The sequence below is a fragment of the Triticum dicoccoides genome, chromosome 5B (genome assembly GCF_002162155.2).
Source record: "Triticum dicoccoides isolate Atlit2015 ecotype Zavitan chromosome 5B, WEW_v2.0, whole genome shotgun sequence".
Lineage (NCBI taxonomy): Eukaryota > Viridiplantae > Streptophyta > Magnoliopsida > Poales > Poaceae > Triticum > Triticum dicoccoides.
This window is the reverse complement of record NC_041389.1, coordinates 703,671,944-703,691,197: the sequence shown is the minus strand read 5'-3', so window position 1 is coordinate 703,691,197 and position 19,254 is coordinate 703,671,944. Positions and strand designations below refer to the sequence as shown.

Below are 19,254 nucleotides of genomic sequence, written 5' to 3'. Positions count from 1 at the left end.
AATGGCCCGACCTAGATCATCAGCGGGCTCATCTGATGCCTCTTCTTCAGCTTCTTTCTGCATTGCCGGCTCAGCTTCTTCCCCCATTGTTGTATCATCGTATTCAGGGAACCCATGGCCAGGATAGCCGTCGTCGTCCTCTTCTTCTTCATTGTCTTCCATCATAACCCCTATTTCTCCGTGCTTGGTCCAAACATTATAGTGGGGCATGAAACCGGACTCAAATAGGTGGACGTGAATGGTTCTTGACGTAGAGTAACTGTGACCATTCTTACAGCCAGCACATGGACAAGGCATAAAACCATCCGCCCGCTTGTTTGCCTCAGCGGCAAGCAGAAAAGTATGCACGCCATTAATGAACTCGGGAGAGCATCTGTCATCATACATCCATTGTCGGCTCATCTTCATTACACAACACCGAATAGACCAAATTAATACAAGTTCATACATAAAGTTCATACATAAAGTTCATATACAACACTTAATTAAATACAACATACAAATAACTCTCTAGCTAAAGAATTTAAATGCAACAACAAATGCGATGAAAATCGCAATTAAGGTAACAATTGATCCAACAGCATAATGATACCAAGCCACACTATCAATGGCATATTTTCTAATCTTTCTAATCTTCAACCTCATTTTCTCCATCTTGATCTTGTGATCATCGACGACATCGGCAACATGCAACTCCAATTCCATCTTCTCCCCCTCAATTCTTTTCAATTTTTCTTTCAAATACTCGTTTTCTCTTTCAACTAAATTTAACCTCTCGACAATAGGGTCGGTTGGAATTTCCGGTTCACATACCTCCTAGATAAAAATATCTATGTCAACTTGATGGGCATAATTTGTCATAAACACGAAATGCAACAACTAGTTTTAAAAGAGAATATACCACATCCGAATCATAACAAGGACGAGGGCCGACGGGGACGGATATCAAAACCATGGCACTATGTATAACAAACAACGTACGGGTAAGATAATTATACGAGTAACTATATATCCAAATCACATAAACATCAATTTGGTAATGTAAAACATTCATGAACAAGAGCCTCACCAGAAGGTGGTGCCAGCGACGGGACGGTGCGGGCGATCGACGGTGGTTACGACGGAGATTTAGAACGCACTAAGTAAACCACACCTACATATGCAAACTAAGTGTTATTTTTGTGCTCAAATTTCATATAAATCAAATACTAGCAAATATAATTATTCCTCCCAAATTAATCACTATACAAAGCATTGCAAGAGCTAATCTAGCAATGAGAGTTGAAAGGACAAAGTTGCTAACCTTTGTGATCATTTGAATGGATGGGGGCCTTCAAATCTTGACAAATTTTGGGCAAAATTTGTGAGGAGCTCGAGGAGAGAGGGGGAAGAACAGAGGAAGTGAGGGGAAAGGGGAAGAACAGAGTGGCTCGGGGGGACGAAGGGTTTATGTACGTCGACCTTTAGTACCGGTTCGTGCTGGACGGGCCCCAGACTGACAACACCCTTCCACCACCCTCTTTAGTACCGGTTCGTGGCACGAACCGGTACTATAGGTTCGCCACGAACCGGTACTAATGAGAACGGCCGGCTAGCCGTTGGAACCGGCACTAATGGACACATTAGTGCCGGCTCAAAACCAAACCGGCACTAATGTGTCTCATATTAGGTCATTTTTCTACTAGTGTCCCAAGCTTAAGATCTCGTGTCTCCTTTATTCACAGTCTCTCGTGATCTTAAAAACTTCATCCACGTAAAACTTAATAAGAACTCATGAGATAGGTTAGTATAAATCAATTCATAACTTTTTCTTCAACACATTAGATAGGGGTGATACAAACCCCTCTCTCTCAGAAATCTATGAGAGGACTTCTCGACGTAGTTTAGTAGTGCTCTAGAGACAACGAGTGTATCCCATTCCCGTCACACGCTCCTTCTCCCTCCCCCTCCGTCGCCCACACCCCCACCCCCCGCGCGGGGCGACTGAGGGGACTCAACCCTCCGCCGCCATCCCCCTCTTCCTTCCCGCTCTCCCCTCCGCCGCCGCCAGTGGTCGGCGCTAGGCTAAGCCCACGCGTGCTGTGGTGGCGGCGGAGGCATCACCCTCTCACTCTGGACTAGAGATGCACTGGATCCCCTATCTTGAGGATGAGGCCCCGATCTATGGCAGCGGCATGAGCGTGGCGGCATAGCGGCCGGCCGGTTCCTAGGGGCGGCCGTGGAGGCAGCCTAGCTATGCTCTGCCTGATCTAGGGCTGAGGGTGCTGGATCCAGGGCGGCAGCCCCTAGGCCGGCCTCCTCGTCCGGGCGCAGCGGGGCAGGTGGGCTGCCGGGGATCGGATCGGGTGGCCGGTGATCCTCCGGAGGTTTAGTGTCACGGCGTCGGATTTGGTGGTTCCCCTCCCTCATGTTGCCTCTCTCGTCACCTCAGTGGTTTGCGGCTGCAGACTCCGGTGATGGTGAGCCATGGTGGTGTACCTTGGGTCCAGGGGAAACCTTGGCCTGTCTGGATGGCCCAATGGCAGTGTCGTCCATGGGTGTCACTTTCCTTCATGAAGGCACAACTGAGGGCCCAATCTACCCACCCCGATTTCATCGCGGGTGAAAACTGATGTCTACTACACAACCTTCTCCTTGTAGACGTTGTTGGGCCTTCAAGTGCAGAGGTTTGTAGGACGGTAGCAAATTTCCCTCAAGTGGATGACCTAAGGTTTATCAATCCGTGGGAGGTGTAGGATGAAGATGGTCTCAATCAAACAACCCTGCAGCCAAATAACAAACAGTCTCTTGTGTCCCCAACACACCCAATGCAACGGTAAATTGTATAGGTGCACTATTTCGGCGAAGAGATGGTGATCCAAGTGCAATATGGATGGTAGATATAGGTATTTGTAATCTGAAATCATAAAAACAGCAAGGTAGCAAGTGATAAAAGTGAGCGTAAACGGTATTGCAATGGTAGGAAACAAGGCCTAGGGTTCATACTTTCACTAGTGCAAGTTCTCTCAACAATAATAACATAATTGGATCATATAACAATCCCTCAACATGCAACAAAGAGTCACTCCAAAGTCACTAATAGCGGAGAACAAACGAAGAGATTATTGTTGGGTACGAAACCACCTCAAAGTTATTCTTTCCGATCGATCTATTCAAGAGTCCGTAGTAAAATAACATGAAGCTATTCTTTCTATTCGATCTATCCTAGAGTTCATACTAGAATAACACTTTAAGACACAAATCAACCAAAACCCTGTCACCTACATACTCCAATGTCACCTCAAGTATACGTGGGTATGATTATACGATATGCATCACACAAGCTCAGATTCATCTATTCAACCAACATAAAGAACTTCAAAGAGTGCCCCAAAGTTTCTACCGGAGAGTCAGGACAAAAACATGTGCCAACCCCTATGCATAAGTAGTGCACAAGGTCACTGAACCCGCAAGTTGATCACCAAAACATGCATCAAGTAGATCACGTGAATATCCCATTGTCACCACAGATAAGCACATGCAAGACATACATCAAGTGTTCTCAAATCCTTAAAGACTCAATCCGATAAGATAACTTCAAAGGGAAAACTCAATCCATTACAAGAGAGTAGAGGGGGAGAAACATCATAAGATCCAACTATAATAGCAAAGCTCGCGATACATCAAGATCATGTCGAATCAAGAACACGAGAGAGAGAGAGATCAAACACATAGCTACTGGTACATACCCTCAGCCCCGAGGGTGAACTACTCCCTCCTCGTCATGGAGAGCGCCGGGATGATGAAGATGGCCACCGGTGAGGGATCCCCCCTCCGGTAGGGTGCCGGAACAGGGTCCTGATTGGTTTTTGGTGGCACAGAGGCTTGCGGCGGTGGGACTCCCGATCTATGGTGCTCCTGGATGTTTTCGGGGTATATGGGTATATATAGGAGGAAGAAGTAGGTCGGTGGAGCTGCGAGGGGCCCACGAGGGTGGGGGCGTGCCTCCTGCCTTGTGGCCTCCTCGCTTCTTTCTTGACATCCACTCCAAGTCCTCTAGATCATGTTTGTTCCAAAAATAACTCTCCCGAAGCTTGCGTTGTTGCTTCCCGATGTTTATTTTTTATGTTCCTAGAGAAAAACTATGTTGAAAGATATTAGTAGCAATGATGCGGATTAGATCCGTGATCTGAGGTTTATCCTCATTGCTGCACAGAAGAATTATTTCCTTGATGCACCGCTAGGTGACAGACCTGTTGTAGGAGCAGATGTAGACGTTATGAACGTTTGGCTAGGTCAAAATGATGACTACTTGATAGTTTAGTGCACCATGCTTAACGGCTTAGAATCGGGACTTCAAAGACGTTTTGAACATCATGTACCATATGAGATGTTCCAGGAGTTGAAGTTAATATTACAAACAAATACCCGAGTTGAGAGATATGAAGTCTCCAACAAGTTCTATAGCTAAAAGATGGACGAGAATTGCTCAACTAGTGAGCACGTGCTCAGATTGCCTGGGTACTAAAATCGCTTGAATCAAGTGGGAGTTAATCTTCCAGATAAGATAGTGATCGACAGAGTTCTCTAGTCACCATCACCAAGTTACTAGAACTTCGTGATGAACTATAGAATGCAAGGGATGACGAAAACGATTCCCGAGCTCTTCGTGATGTTGAAATCGACGAAGGTAGAAATCAAGAAAAGAGCATCAAGTGTTGATGATTTACAAGACCACTAGTTTCAAAAAAAAGGGAAAGAAAGGGAACTTAAAGTAGAATGACAAGCAAGTTGTCACTCCCGCGAAGAAGCCTAAAGATGGACCAAAGCCTGAAACTGAGTGCTTACACTGCAAAGGAAATGGTCACTAGAAGCGGAAATGCCCTGAATATTTGGTGGATAAGATGGATGGCAAAGTGAACAAGGGTATATTTGATATACAGGTTATTGATGTGGTGCCTTACTAGTGTTTATAGTAGCCCCTGAGTATTTGATACTTGTTCAGTTACTAAGATTAGTAACTCGAAACAGGAGTTACAGAATAAACAGAGTCTAGTTGAAGGGGAAGTGACATGAGCGTTGGAAGTAGTTCCAAGATTGATATGATCATCATCACACACTCCCTATACTTTCGGGATTAGTGTTAAACCTAAATAAATGTTATTTGGCATTTGCGTTGAGCATGAATATGATTTGATCATGTTTATTTGCAATACTATTATTCATTTAAAGTCAGAGAATAATTTTTTGTTCTGTTTACATGAATAAAACCTTCAATGGTCATACACCCAATGAAAATAGTTTGATTGGATCTCGATCATAGTGATACACATATTCATAATATTGATGCCAAAAGATGCAAAGTTAATAATGATAGTGCAACTTATTTGTGGCACTGCCGTTTGGGTCATATCGATGTAAAACGCATGAAGAAACTCCATAAAGATGGATTTTCGGAATCACTTGGTTATGAATCATTTGATGCTTGCGAACCGTGCCTTTTGGGCAAGATGACTAAAACTCCATTCTCCGGTGTTGGAAATAATACATACCGATGTATGCAGACCAATGAGTATTAAGGCTCGTGGTGGGTATCGTTATTTTCTGACCTTCACAGATGATTTGAGCAGATATGGGTATATCTACTTGATGAAACATAAGTCTGAAACAATTGAAAGGTTCAAAGAATTTTAGAGTGAAGTGGAAAATCATCGGAACAAGAAAATAAAGTTTCTGCGGTCTGATCGTGGAGATGAATATTTGAGTTACAAGTTTGGCCTTCAGAAAATAATGTGGAATAGTTTTACAAACTCATGCCACCTGGAACACCACAGCGTAACGGTGTGTCTGAACGTCATAACCGCACTTTATTTGATATGGTGTGATCAATGATGTCTCTTACCGATTTACCAATATCATTTTGGGGTTATGCATTAGAGATAGCTGCATTCACGTTAAATAGGGCACCATCTAAATCCGTTGAGACGACAGCGTATGAACTATGGTTTAGCAATAAACCTAAGCTGTCGTTTTTTAAAAGTTTGGAGTTGCGATGCTTATGTGAAAAAGTTTCAACCTGATAAGCTCGAACCCAAATCGGAGATATGCGTCTTCATAGGATACCCAAAGGAGACTGTTGGGTACACCTTCTAGTCATAGATCTGAAGGCAAAATATTCGTTGCTAAGAATGGATCCTTTCTAGAGAAGGAGTTTCTCTCAAAAGAAGTGAGTGGGAGAAAAGTAGAACCTGATGAGGTAATAGTACCTTCTCCCGAATTGGAAAATAGTTCATCACTGAAATCAGTTCCTGTGACGACTACACCAATTAGTGAGGAAGCTAATGATATTAATCATGAAACTTCAGAACAAGTTACTACCGAACCTCGTAGGTCAATTAGAGTAAGATCCACACTAGAGTGGTACGGTAATCCTATTCTGGAGGTCATGTTACTTGACCATGACGAACCTACAAACTATGAGGAAGCGACGATGAGCCCAGATTCCGCAAAATGGCTTGAGGCCATGAAATCTGAGATGGAATCCATGTATGAGAACAAAGTGTGGACTTTGGTGGACATTGCCCGATGATCGGCAAGCCATAGAGAATAAATGGATCTTCAAGAGGAAGACGGACACTGATAGTAGTGTTACTATATACAAAGCTCGACTTGTTGCGGAAGGTTTTCAACAAGTTCAAGGGGTTGACTAAGATGAGACCTCACCCGTAGCGATGCTTAAGTCTGTCCGAATCATGTTAGCAATTGCCGCATTTTATGATTATGAAATTTGGCAAATTGATGTCAAAACTGCATTCCTGAATGGATTTCTGGAAGAAGAGTTGTATATGATGCAACCAGAAGGTTTTGTCGATCCGAAAGGTGCTAACAAAGCGTGCAAGCTCCAGCGATCCATTTATGGACTGGTGCAAACCTCTCGGAGTTGGAATAAATGCTTTGATAGTGTGATCAAAGCATATGGTTTTATACAGACTTCTGGAGAAGCCTGTATTTAAAAGAAAGTGAGTGGGAGCTCTATAGCATTTCTGATATTATATGTTTTTTTGACCAGTGAAAACAGCAGGAGAGCCTCCTACTGTTGCTTTTCTTTTATTATTTAAAAAATGTTAACCATGGGTTAACATTATAGATCAGGATTGTTTTACATGGCTATAACAAGAAATCAGAAGGTGTAAAACTAGCCTATGTAAACCAGGGGGTCACAGCGATAAAGAGTTTGCAAATCCCTCTAAAAAACTTAAATTTTGGGGGTCGATCCTATAGCCCAGGATAACAAAATCTTCCTTGAGCTTCCTCAGCCACTCAGCATGCGTGGCCACCTCTCCATCAAAGATCTCTCTGTTGCGTTGCTTCCAAATATTCCAGGAGGTTAATATAGTTATCTCTTTCAACAAAGGTCTGGACGACATATTGTTGGTTGGAAATGATATAGAATTTCTAGATAGCATAAAAGGATACTTGAATAAAAAAAATTCAATGAAAGACCTCGGTGAAGCTGCTTACACATTGAGCATCAAGATCTATAGAGATAGATCAAGACACTTGATAAGATTTTTCAATGAGTGCATACCTTGATAAGTTTCTGAAGTAGTTCAAAATGGAACAGTCAAAGAAGGAATTCTTGCCTGTCTTGCAAGGTGTGAAGTTGAGTAAGACTCAAAACCCGACCATGGCAGAAAATAGAAAGAGAATGAAAAGTCATTCCCTATGCCTCAGTCATAGGTTCTATAAAGTATGCTATGCTATGTACCAAACCTATTGTATACCTTTTCCTGAGTTTGGCAAGGGAGTACAATTTTGATCTAAGAGTAGATCACTGAACAATGGTCAAGAATATCCTTAGTGAGGACTAAGGAAATATTTCTCGATTATGGAGGTGATAAAAGAGCCTGTCGTAAAGAGTTACATCGGTGCAAGCTTTTACACCGGTCCAGATGATTCTAAGTCTCAATCTGGATCATATTGAAAGTGGGAGCAATTAGCTAGAGTAGCTCCGTGCAGAGCATTGTAGACATAGAATATTTGCAAAATACATACTGCTCTGAATGTGACAGACCCATTGACTAAAATTCTCTCACGAGCAAAACATGATCATACCTTAGCACTCTTTGGGCGTTAATCACATAGCGATGTGAACTAGATTATTGACTTTAGTAAACCCTTTGGGTGTTGATCACATGACGATGTGAACTATGGGTATTAATCACATACAAATGTGAATATTGGTGTTAAATCACATGGTGATGTGAACTAGATTATTGACTCTAGTGCAAGTGGGAGACTGAAGGAAATATGCCCTAGAGGCAATAATAAAGTTATTATTCATTTCCTTATTTCATGATAAATATTTATTATTCATGCTAGAATTGTATTAACCGGAAACTTAGTACATGTGTGAATACATAGACAAACATAATGTCACTAGTATGCCTCTACTTGACTAGCTCGTTGAATCAAAGATGGTTAAGTTTTCTAGCCAAAGACATGAGTTGTTATTTGATTAACGGGATCACATCATTAGAGAATGATGTGATTGACTTGACCCATTCCGTTAGCTTAGCACTTGATCGTTTAGTATGTTGCTATTGCTTTTTTCATGACTTATACATGTTCCTATGACTATGAGATTATGCAACTCCCGTTTACCAGAGGAACACTTTGTGTGCTACCAAACGTCACAACGTAACTGGGTGATTATAAAGGTGCTCTACAGGTGTCTCCGAAGGTACTTGTTGAGTTGGCGTATTTCGAGATTAGCATTTGTCACTCCGATTGTCGGAGAGGTATCTCTGGGCCCTCTCGGTAATGTACATCACTATCAGCCTTGCAAGCAATGTGACTAATGACTTAGTTGCGGGATGATGCATTACATAACAAGTAAAGAGACTTGCCGGTAACGAGATTGAACTAGGTATTGAGATACCGACGATTGAATCTCGGGCAAGTAACATACCGATGACAAAGGGAACAACGTATGTTGTTATGCGGTTTGACCGATAAGGATCTTCGTAGAATATGTGGGAGCCAATATGAGCATCCAAGTTCCGCTATTGGTTATTGACCGGAGACTTGTCTCGGTCATGTCTACATAGTTCTCGAACCCGTAGGGTCCGCACCCTTAACGTTCGGTGACGATTTATATTATGAGTTTATGTGTTTTGATATACCGAAGGTAGTTCGGAGTCCCGGATGAGATTGGGGACATGACGAGGAGTCTCGAAATGGTCAAGACGTAAAGATCGATATATTGGATGACTATATTCGGACATCGGAAAGGTTCCAAGTGATTCGGGTATTTATCGGAATACCGGAGAGTTACGGGAATTCGCCGGGGAGTATATAGGCCTTATTGGGCCATACATGAATAGAGGAGAGAGGCCAAAAGGAAGGAGGCGCCCCCCCCCCTCTGGTCCGAATTGGACAAGGGGTGCAGCCACCTTTTCCTTCTTCCTCTCCCGCTCTTTCCTTCTCTCCTACTCCAACAAGGAAAGGAGGAGTCCTACTCCCGGTGGGAGTAGGACTCCCCCCTTGGCGCGCCCTCGTCCTAGGCCGGCCGCCTCCCCCCTTGCTCCTTTATATACGGGGGCAGGGGGACACCTCTAGACACAAAAACTGATCCCTTGGATCTCTTAGCCATGTGCGGTGCCCCCCTCCACCATAATCCACCTCGATAATATCGTAGCAGTGCTTAGGCGAAGCCCTGCGTCGATAGAACATCATCATCGTCACCACGTCGTTGTGCTGACGGAACTCTCCCTCAAAGCTCGGCTGGATCGGAGTTCGAGGGACGTCATCGAGCTGAACGTGTGCTGAACTCGGAGGTGTCGTGCGTTCGGTACTTGATCGGTCGGATCATGAAGACGTACGACTACATCAACCGCGTTGTGCTAACGCTTCCGCTTTCGGTCTACGAGGGTACGTGGATAACACTCTCCCGTCTCGTTGCTATGCATCACCATGATCTTGCGTGGGCGTAGGAATTTTTTTGAAATTACTACGTTCTCCAACACACTGACCCGGCAACCCTCAAATAATGGCGTTCACATCTGTGTATCTCATATATGATCCCTATATCCATACTAAACCTTACAACGCGGATACGTAGATCAGCAAATAGACATTGGCTAGAATACCAAAAGATTGGATGTACAAACGACCACCAAAATTCACATGAACGACGGACAACTTGAAACTACATCTAAAACTTGAAATTAAAGTGAATAAAAGCGGATCTTCACCACTTTCGGGCCGGCCCCTTCCCCTTCCGGTCGTCGGCGCAACTGTAGCCGTCGGTGGCTGGTGAGGATTGTCCGGACGGATGTAGACAGTTTGCAGGTCCGCCTAGGAGATGCCCTAAGTCCCATTATCAAACATTTTGTATTTATCAGATCTAATATGCCCATTGTATATCTTTATTAGAAAAGGTCTGGTTTATTCTAAAAAAAGTCTGGTTTACTTGTTGATGTAATAACCAAGCCTAGCTTATTTGTCATCACCATTACGATACCTAACTAAGAGCATCTTTAATAGAAGATGTATATTTGAAGATGTAAAAGTAGGTGTTATATAATTTACATCATAAAAGTATGCTTCTTACATTTCCAAAAAAGTCTCAACTTCAATAGATGATGTATATTTGGTGATGTAAACAAGTGCTTCAATAGATGATGCATATTTAAAGATGTAACATGGCAGATGGCCTTTGCGACATTTTTCCAAACACGTTGGAGGCGGTGGCTGCAGGCATGGTCGCGCCTTTCTCCATGGCTGGTGGTGGGGCTTGCGGTGGTGGAGGAGGAAGCCCATGTCTGGCGGCAGTTGCCGCAACCACCAGCGGCGTCGAATCGACTGAAGCAGCAGCGGTTGCATTCCTCTTCTTTCGTACCCCGAAGAATCTGCTGAGGATCGAGCTACAGCGGCAACCGGGCTTCGAGAGGAACGTCGGCTGCTGAGCAACGAGGAGCGGCGCGACGCCTGAGCGTCTAGCTTCAAATGTGGCGGTAGGAGCTCGAATCGGGCAGTGGATTGGCGGTGGCGGAGTGGCGTAAGAACCTCAAATCGAGCGATGGAAAAGCGGGGGTGGCGTAGCAGCGGGTGTGCGAGGGAAACCGGGCGGCGGTGGGCCGGGCGGGGAGCTCCAGTCGGGCGGCGTCTCGCGGCAGCGGGGCGGCAAAATAGCGGTCGATTTTCAGGGGGAGGGTGAAGGCGGGGCGCTGGAACCGGCAGCGAGGGAAGTGGAGAGGCTGGATCTGGTGACGACGGGGTGCAGCGTGGTCCGGCGGGCGGGCGGCGCGGCGGCGGACGGGCGGCGTGGCGTGGAGGTGGTTGCGTGGTAGGAGGAGGGGAGGGAAAGTTGTGATCGGTTGGCGCGCGTCTACCGTTTTACAACACTAGAAGATGGAGATGCAAATTAGCGTTGTATTTTACATCACTTGAAGCATGTGATGTAATGTTTTCATATCTACATTATATGTTAGACAGAGCACGTGATGTATTTTTTTTATATCTATACTATGTGTTAGACATGTGTTTTTTTGGCTCGGAGATATGTAAAAATGGGTTATTTTTTATCTACATCTTCTACCCCAGATGTCTTGAGCCCTGCGGCCTGGGGAAAGGAGGAAGCTGCCAAACCTTGCCTCCTAGTATGTGCGTACCCTCGTGGCTGGGCAGCTGGCGCCGAGCTCGATGCATGGCGGCAGGCGTCCTCGCCGCTGCCACCCACCCACGCTCCGTTGTCCTTATCCTCCCACCGAACTAGTAGAAACCACTCGACACTCTCTCACTTGCCTTCCTCGATTCTTCTCCTTGCCGCTCTGCCCTGCTTAACCTTGCCGCCCGAGGAGAGGGCAGACACCAGCCGGCGGAGCGGGGAGGGATCGGAAACGATGGAGCGGGTGCTGACCGCGCTGATGGACCTGGTGGTGCCGCCGGCGAGCATGGTGATGCTGGCCTTCGCCTGGCCCACGCTCTCCTTCCTGCGCGCCCTCGAGTGGGCCATGAAGGCGCTCACCAAGGAGGACATGCGCGGCAAGGTCGTCCTCGTCACCGGCGCCTCCTCCGCCATCGGCGAGGTACGTGCACTGCATGGTCACGCTGCCTAGCTAGCTCCGGCGAACGATTGACGAGGATTGCTTATGGCGTGTGCGGCGCAGCAAGTGGCGTACGAGTACGCGCGGCGGGGCGCGAACCTGGTGCTGGTGGCGCGGAGGGAGCACCGGCTGTTCGCGGTCCGCGAGAACGCGCGCGCCCTGGGCGCCGGCCACGTGCTCGTCGTCGCCGCCGACGTCGTCCGCGAGGACGACTGCGGCCGCCTCGTCGCCGACACCATCGGCTACTTCGGCCAGCGTGAGTGCATACAATCAATCTCTTCCATGCTCTGCCTCAAAGTGGTAAATCTGAGTATCTGACTGTCTGCAGTGGATCATCTGGTGAACACGGTGAGCCTGGGCCACGACTTCCTCTTCGAGGAGGCCGGCGACACGGCGGCGTTCCCTCACCTCATGGACATCAACTTCTGGGGGAACGTGTACCCGACGCACGCCGCGCTGCCGTACCTGCGCCAGAGCCACGGCCGCGTCGTCGTCAACGCCTCCGTCGACACCTGGCTGCCCATGCCCCGGATGAGCCTCTACTCCGTAAGCCCGCCCCTTTCCCGACGGAAAAATTGTACCACCAGTGATCTCTCAGATAAATCAATCGTTGTGCGCTCTGCCGGCTGTCCTTGCAGGCGGCGAAGGCGGCGGTGATCGACTTCTACGAGACGCTGCGGTACGAGGTGAAGGACGAGGTGGGGATCACGGTCGCCACGCACGGCTGGGTCGGCGGCGAGCCCGGCGCCGGCACCGGCATCGGCACCAGCAGGTTCGCGCTCGAGGAAGGCGCGGGGGTGGCGGACCAGACGCAGACGCAGGCGCAGGCGCAGCAGTGGACCAAGGCGGACACGGCGCCGCCGCTGCCGGCGCCGGGAGGGCAGGCGGTGGAGGCGTACGCGCGGGCGGTGGTGGACGGCGCGTGCCGCGGGGACGCGCGGGTGCGGCGGCCGGGCTGGTACGACGTGTTCCACGTCTTCCGCGCCTTCGCGCCCGACGTGCTCGGCTGGACCTTCCGCCTGCTGCTGTCGACCGCGCCCGCTCCGCCGACGGTGGCCGGCAGCGGGCGCCGTGCGCTCGTCGTTGCCCCTGTGGGCGCGCCGGCCGCCGCGCTGCCGGCCCCGCCCGTCCGCCCGCTGATCGAGTACCCGGCCGCGGCGGCTGGTCGGAGGCCCGCGGCGGCGCAGCTGCACAAGCTAGAGTGAGATGAGACCACGGCGCCGGCCGTCGGCGTACGTGGCAACGAGGGCCATTTGCTTAAGCTGTCTGTGCTCTCTACTCCTATCTGTGAACTGATTCTGATGGTGGTTCAACAAATAAATGCTCCATGTAAGAAGAAGAACTCCTTATGCATGCCTAGACTGAAAGTGCCTCATTTTCCCAAAACGATTTTGCTTTACGCGGATTTGCCAAACGAATTTGTGTCGCTGCACCAGACGGTAAAGAGGCTGTTGGTACATGTCAATTATCATGCAGGTTCATTCGGAAGAAAATTGTATGGGACAGGGCCTCATAGTCTCCCGCGTGAGGCCCCTCTCCAGATTTTGACATGTCACCCTTTGCACACATCTCAAAGCTACTTAAAATTCCCTAATCGCAAGATACGTGTCTGGGAAAAGGTATAGCAATAATATGCATAAAAAAAGGATACAATACGTATCGATCCCAGCAATCCTTCCGAAAGGAAGCTACCGATTATCTCCCCGCTGCTACGACCACTCCCTGCAGGATCGCCGGTGATGACGACCTGCTCGTGGAAGCGGCGGCGATGCGAACTGCGACGGTTTTCCCACTACCACGCTCCGATTGATTGGTAATGTATTGTATCCATACTGCTGCCCATAGACTTAAATACGTATCAGCTGATTAGGGAATTTTAAACAGCTTTGAGATGTGTGCAAAGGATGACGTGTCAAAATCTGGAGAGGGGCCTCAGGCGGGGGACTATGAGGCCCCGTCCCATACAATTTTCTTCCGGTTCATTAGGGGGAAAGGCCGTGGCAATGTTTGGTTTAGAGCTAATCACTATGTGGGCATGTGTAGTGTAATGTAAGTAGATTGGACTGGTTCTCAAAAAAAAGAGAGTAGACTGGACTGGTTCTCAAAAAAAAAAGAGAGTAGATTGCACTGCAGGTTTATGTTCTCATGTGTGTCTAGATGAGAGTGTGGCCACCATTAACTATACGTAGGCGTTGCTTATTAAAACATCAAAGTGGTCGTGCCGGAGTGGTTATCGGGCATGACTAGAAATCATGTGGGCTTTGCCCGCGCAGGTTCGAATCCTGCCGACCACGCTTTCATTTTTATTTTTACTTTTTTTTTGTTGAAGAAATTTTGACTCTTCAAGAATTGTTTGGTTTAAACGGCTTGGATCTGGAATCTCATCATCAAGAGTAGATGATTAGTAGAGAGATGTATCTCGTACTTTATATAATTACTTAAGCTTTAATCTACGTAGCATGACCACTAGTCGAGCACAGATGGTTATATGCATTGGCTGATATTTCTTTTATCCTTGCATGCATCAATCTGATGCGCCTCAGAATGTAAAAGAGAAATGAGAATAGTAGTAATAGGAAAACTAAAAAAACTAGTAAACAGCCTGTGCGTTGCCACGGGCTTTGTAAAATTTGTACTGGTTGCATATCGAATTTAATATGGACAGAAAAGATAGCCAATAACACAAAAAAATGATTTAAAATCCTCTTCACTTGCAATGTATTTCGATAAAAAATCGACCATATAATAGAAAGACTTATCATATCTGATTCACAAAAAAAAGAAGGGGCTACAAAACATTGAACTCTTTATTGTGCTCTGCATTACAAATGATAATAACACTTGAATGCCTTTATTATTTATGCTTAAGATATCATCTCACAAAAGCAAGTGTATTGTTATTATCCATTAATTGAAGACAAACACATGGAGTATTTTGTTCCCTTTAAACAAATGTTCAAACAAGTTACAACCAGAAACTCAATTCCCTAAAAAAAGAACTTGATTGCAATATGCAAAAGCCTATATTCTAGAACATGCAATTCACCATTTAGGTACTACTGCAACAAAACACATCTTCTAGAACATGTTACTATCTTGGGAGAGGTAAATATATCAATCTTTGATAACATTTATTGTTAAAAAATTGTGTATACATTTATTTGTATTTTTATAATATTGTGATAAATCCATTGATGATTTTCTTCTAGTTTGTTTGAGCGGTGTACGCCTGATTTGGTGTATCGGTTCAAAAGTAACTCACATAAGACTCAAAAGGAAATGTGTGTTGTAGTGTGAACTCTGACATAAACCGACCGAAGGGAAAGCCTAATTCGGCATACACTCAGACTTTAAGTTCAAATATAAGTGTGAATCACAGGAAGCATCAATTGTGAACAACAAGGCTAAAATTTGCACAGAGAATATGTTGTCGCAAGTTTAAAACATATGTTTTTTCCCGTTTTAGCACAAAACTTGGAAAATACACAGTCGGATTGAGGAGAAAACAAGTCTATAAGATTAGTCCTATCAATTGTTCATTATTCTATTAGCAACTAAAATAGAGAGATGGATAGATATATAGAGAAACAATACCTAATCAGATCCCCCAAACATCGTGAGGCAATATAAAATGTCTGGAAAAATATAGTTCTCTGAAATATTGCAAGGGAGCCCCAAGACATTGACATTCTAAATTGCTTAGAGCTTAAATGCTTAATACAATCATGCTTCTCCATTTTGAGCCAATCCACCTAACGTGGACTACTTCATTAATACATGCAATCATTCTAGATAGCCTGCAAAATAAGAGGTAAAAGTCAGTAAATATTGTACAAATAATTTTTTTAGTTGGATTGGAAGGCTCAAATTAAAAATCAACAAATATATGCAGGGTTATTTCATACTGCTAGTTTATTGGGCAGCATTAATCTCCTTGTCGGCATATAATGTATAATCCAAAATCATATTACCAATTTTGGGGCAACTTTATACTACTTGCGAATATAAAGAATATGATTAACTAACAAATATTGGATTGTAATAGATGTGAAAAAAATACTTCTATGCTTCAACGAATCATATGGTGTGAGTATCGTCTGAAAGCTTTTAGGATAAATATAAGGATAGAAGGCTGTTTTGTTCAAGGAAAAAGAATGACTCTCCTTACACCAAGTCTAAGTTCATCATCATTCATCATTGTTACATGTATAAAACGGGGAAATACACAATGAATAAGAGGAATAAGGATAAAGAGCTGCTAACGTCATCGCACTGTTCATCGCACTGGAGCAGCCACACACTTGTACCCGGCACTACTGCGTGTCAATGCAGATTAGAGAGATATATAGTTTAGGATCCAAAGATGGAAGAAGATACCTGGGCCGACACTGCTCTCGTTGATTCAAAAATCCCTAGGACCATCCCCCAGCAGCGGGCCCACTCATCCTCTTCAAGGCTGCCTACCGCCTCGCGCTACTCCTTCTCTCGCTTATCTCCACCGGCGCTCACCTTTCCGCTGATGCCATCCGTCATGCCCTTCGTCTGACAACAAAAATAATTTGTTGTGAATATATATTGCCAATTAGGCATGAACAATCATTGCAAACTCAAAATTCGATTACTGTAAAAGAAGGAGCTCGATATCAGATTACTTGATCTTTCATAGAGAAAAACAAAATACTAAACCAAACTTTGCTAGAACAGTAGGAGATCAGCCCAAATAGCTGCTCCATCACCATATGCATAGTTATAAGATAATTAAATATTCTGATTCATCTGCACGGGCATGAAGTTTCATTATAAGGGTTCAGATTTATTTTAGGGCAGAGAGACTTTAGATGGTTTCTATCTCCCTAAATTCTAACCCCAATGTGCATCTATGTCCCTGTTTCTTACATCCTCACTCACCGACCAGATCAAGAAGAAGCACCCAGATCATGATTCAAGTATTTTAAATTCAAAAGACAAAAAATTAACATCAAAATAATCTCGAATAACAATGGCACCACCAATACCAAAATTGAGAAGTACGCTAGATGGTCTCTCCGAATTTGTGAGATTTCCATATATCTAGATCTTATGTACACGTGCTCATGTCTAGATCACTTTCATCAAATACTCATCATCAACTTAACTTGGATAGTTGGTCACATGTGCCATGGATAGTTGGCCACATGTGCCATGTGGTACGTCTAGATCACTTGTTAGGCGTATTTAGGACTGCTCTCAACGTACAGGTAGCCACTCCTATATGTACAGGTACCTCACCGTACCGCTTCTCACCGTACAGGTATCCCCCTCACTACACAGGAGCCGATCACACAAGCCGCTTGTCCCCACCACGGCGTTGCTCTGCCGACTTCCTCTCCCGTCAGCCTCCACAGCCTCGTGCCCATGTCCTCTCCCCACCATGGCCTCACGCCACCCCGCCATGGTCCCGCCCCACAACCAACTTCGTCGGTATCATAGAGATCGATGTCGTTGCTGGCGTCCATCCTCGGCGACAACGACCTGGAATGGCTCTAGGCCAAGGCGGCTGCCGAGGCGAAGAATCTCTGCCTGGCCGCCTAGAAGGGCATGCAGCTGGCGGCCAAGCAGCCGTCCAAGCACACTCCACCTGTGGTCTTCCTGCAGGTCGTATTGTGGCTGAAGATACTAAAGATACCAAAGATAAACGCAAAAAATTTAAAAAGATCATCTCAACAAGGTATGCAAGTAATTTCTTTTGGGTGTTTGAATTGCCACATCTTGGGTTTTGTTTTCAGTCCATTATATATTCTAGGGACAAACTTCATCTCATTTCATAGACCAAATAATATTTAACTACAGGACCAGATTCGCGTAAACTAATTTGCAAGGTTTATTCGATTTTGTGCATGACAAGGGGCAAGTAGAATTTTTTCTGTATGCACTTAGCACGATTAAAGTAACAGGCACAAAGTGAATCAAGTGTCTTAACAAGCAATTTAGAAGTGAAAGTAGATAAACAACTTACTAATCCACATAGAAGAGTGTTGAGTATTGAAATTTGATTTGCCGCATTGCAATGGTCCGCTATGGTCCTGCAGTAATATGTGTATGACAGCAAAAGGATCTTCAAATTAGTATGTACACTAACTTATCCATTGTAATTCGATATAGTATATGAGATAACTTGAACATCTCTAGAAACCAGTGTGGAAAAAATATAACAACCAAATCGCACATGTGGATTTTCATATGCACATTCCCAGACGCTACAAACTTGATCAGAGCCGAGAGCAAGGAAATGCATATCACAGTTTCAATGACCGCTAGGAGAACCCTCTCCACATCTGCGTGTTGAGAGACTTGAGATATTAATTTTACAGGCACTCCACACAAACACATGCATGTTATGTTAGTAGAGTAGAAGAGCCATCATCTTAAGTTAGGGTATACATTATCATTTTGGGTATGATCAAATGGAAATACCTGCTCATGTCGTCCTCTGATCCACTCATCCAAATCATCCTACAAAGCTCATGCATAATGGTTTAAGAAATAAAGTATATATGCTCAAAGGACGAGATTGATAGCTAACAAATAGTTGATGCTTACAATTAGCTTGTGGTCTCCTCCTCCAACATGAGTTTCCTGTTTGAGCGTTGTGAAAGGTCAGGAGGTCCAGGCAGGTCAAGGCGATGGCCACCTTCAACTTTGTCAATGCAAACCCCCTCTCGATGGCCCTCTCCACAACATCATCCATCCGCGTGTTGAGAGACTTGAGCTATTAATTTTGGAGGCACTCCACACAAGCACATGCATGTTATGTTAGCAGAGTAGAAGAGCCATCATCTTAAGTTAGTGTATACATTATCATTTTGTGTATGATCAAATGGAAATACCTGCTCATGTCGTCCTATGATCCACTCATCCAAATCATCCTAAAAAGCTCATGCATAATGGTTTAAGAAATAAAGTATATATGCTCAAAGGACAAGATTGATAGCTAACAAATAGTTGATGCTTACAATTAGCTTGTGGTCTCCTCCTCCAACATGTGTTTCCTGTTTGAGCGTTATTAAAGGTCAAGAGGTCCAGGCAGGTCAAGGCAACGGCCACCTTCGACTTTGGCAATGCAAACCCCCTCTCGGTGGCCCTCTCCACGACATCATCCAACATATTGACGTTTAGCTGACTGAAA

At 45.2% G+C, this 19,254-nt stretch overlaps 1 protein-coding gene, 1 long non-coding RNA gene and 1 other non-coding gene across 4 annotated transcripts; 2 read left to right on the top strand and 1 right to left on the bottom strand.

Moving 5' to 3' along the window:
- The first annotated feature begins 11,799 nt into the window (after positions 1–11,799).
- LOC119306749 (11-beta-hydroxysteroid dehydrogenase B-like) lies at positions 11,800–13,445 on the top strand. The gene is made up of 4 exons (XM_037582884.1): positions 11,800–12,071; positions 12,153–12,345; positions 12,418–12,635; positions 12,728–13,445. The coding sequence occupies exons 1-4, from the start codon at positions 11,886–11,888 to the stop codon at positions 13,292–13,294; spliced, it is 1,164 nt and encodes a 387-aa protein (XP_037438781.1). The 5' UTR covers positions 11,800–11,885; the 3' UTR covers positions 13,295–13,445.
- An 856-nt stretch (positions 13,446–14,301) lies between these two features.
- On the top strand, positions 14,302–14,383 carry TRNAS-AGA. The gene has a single exon. It is a non-coding gene; the product is annotated as a tRNA-Ser (tRNA).
- Positions 14,384–15,579: 1,196 nt separating this feature from the next.
- LOC119306748 lies at positions 15,580–19,254 on the bottom strand. 2 transcript variants are annotated; one of them, XR_005149022.1, is made up of 5 exons: positions 19,082–19,254; positions 18,543–18,581; positions 18,085–18,151; positions 16,467–16,631; positions 15,580–15,886 (listed from the first exon to the last, which is right to left on the bottom strand). It is a non-coding gene; the product is annotated as an uncharacterized LOC119306748 (long non-coding RNA). The 2 variants fall into 2 exon arrangements; XR_005149023.1 differs by lacking the exon at positions 19,082–19,254 and adding an exon at positions 18,669–18,928.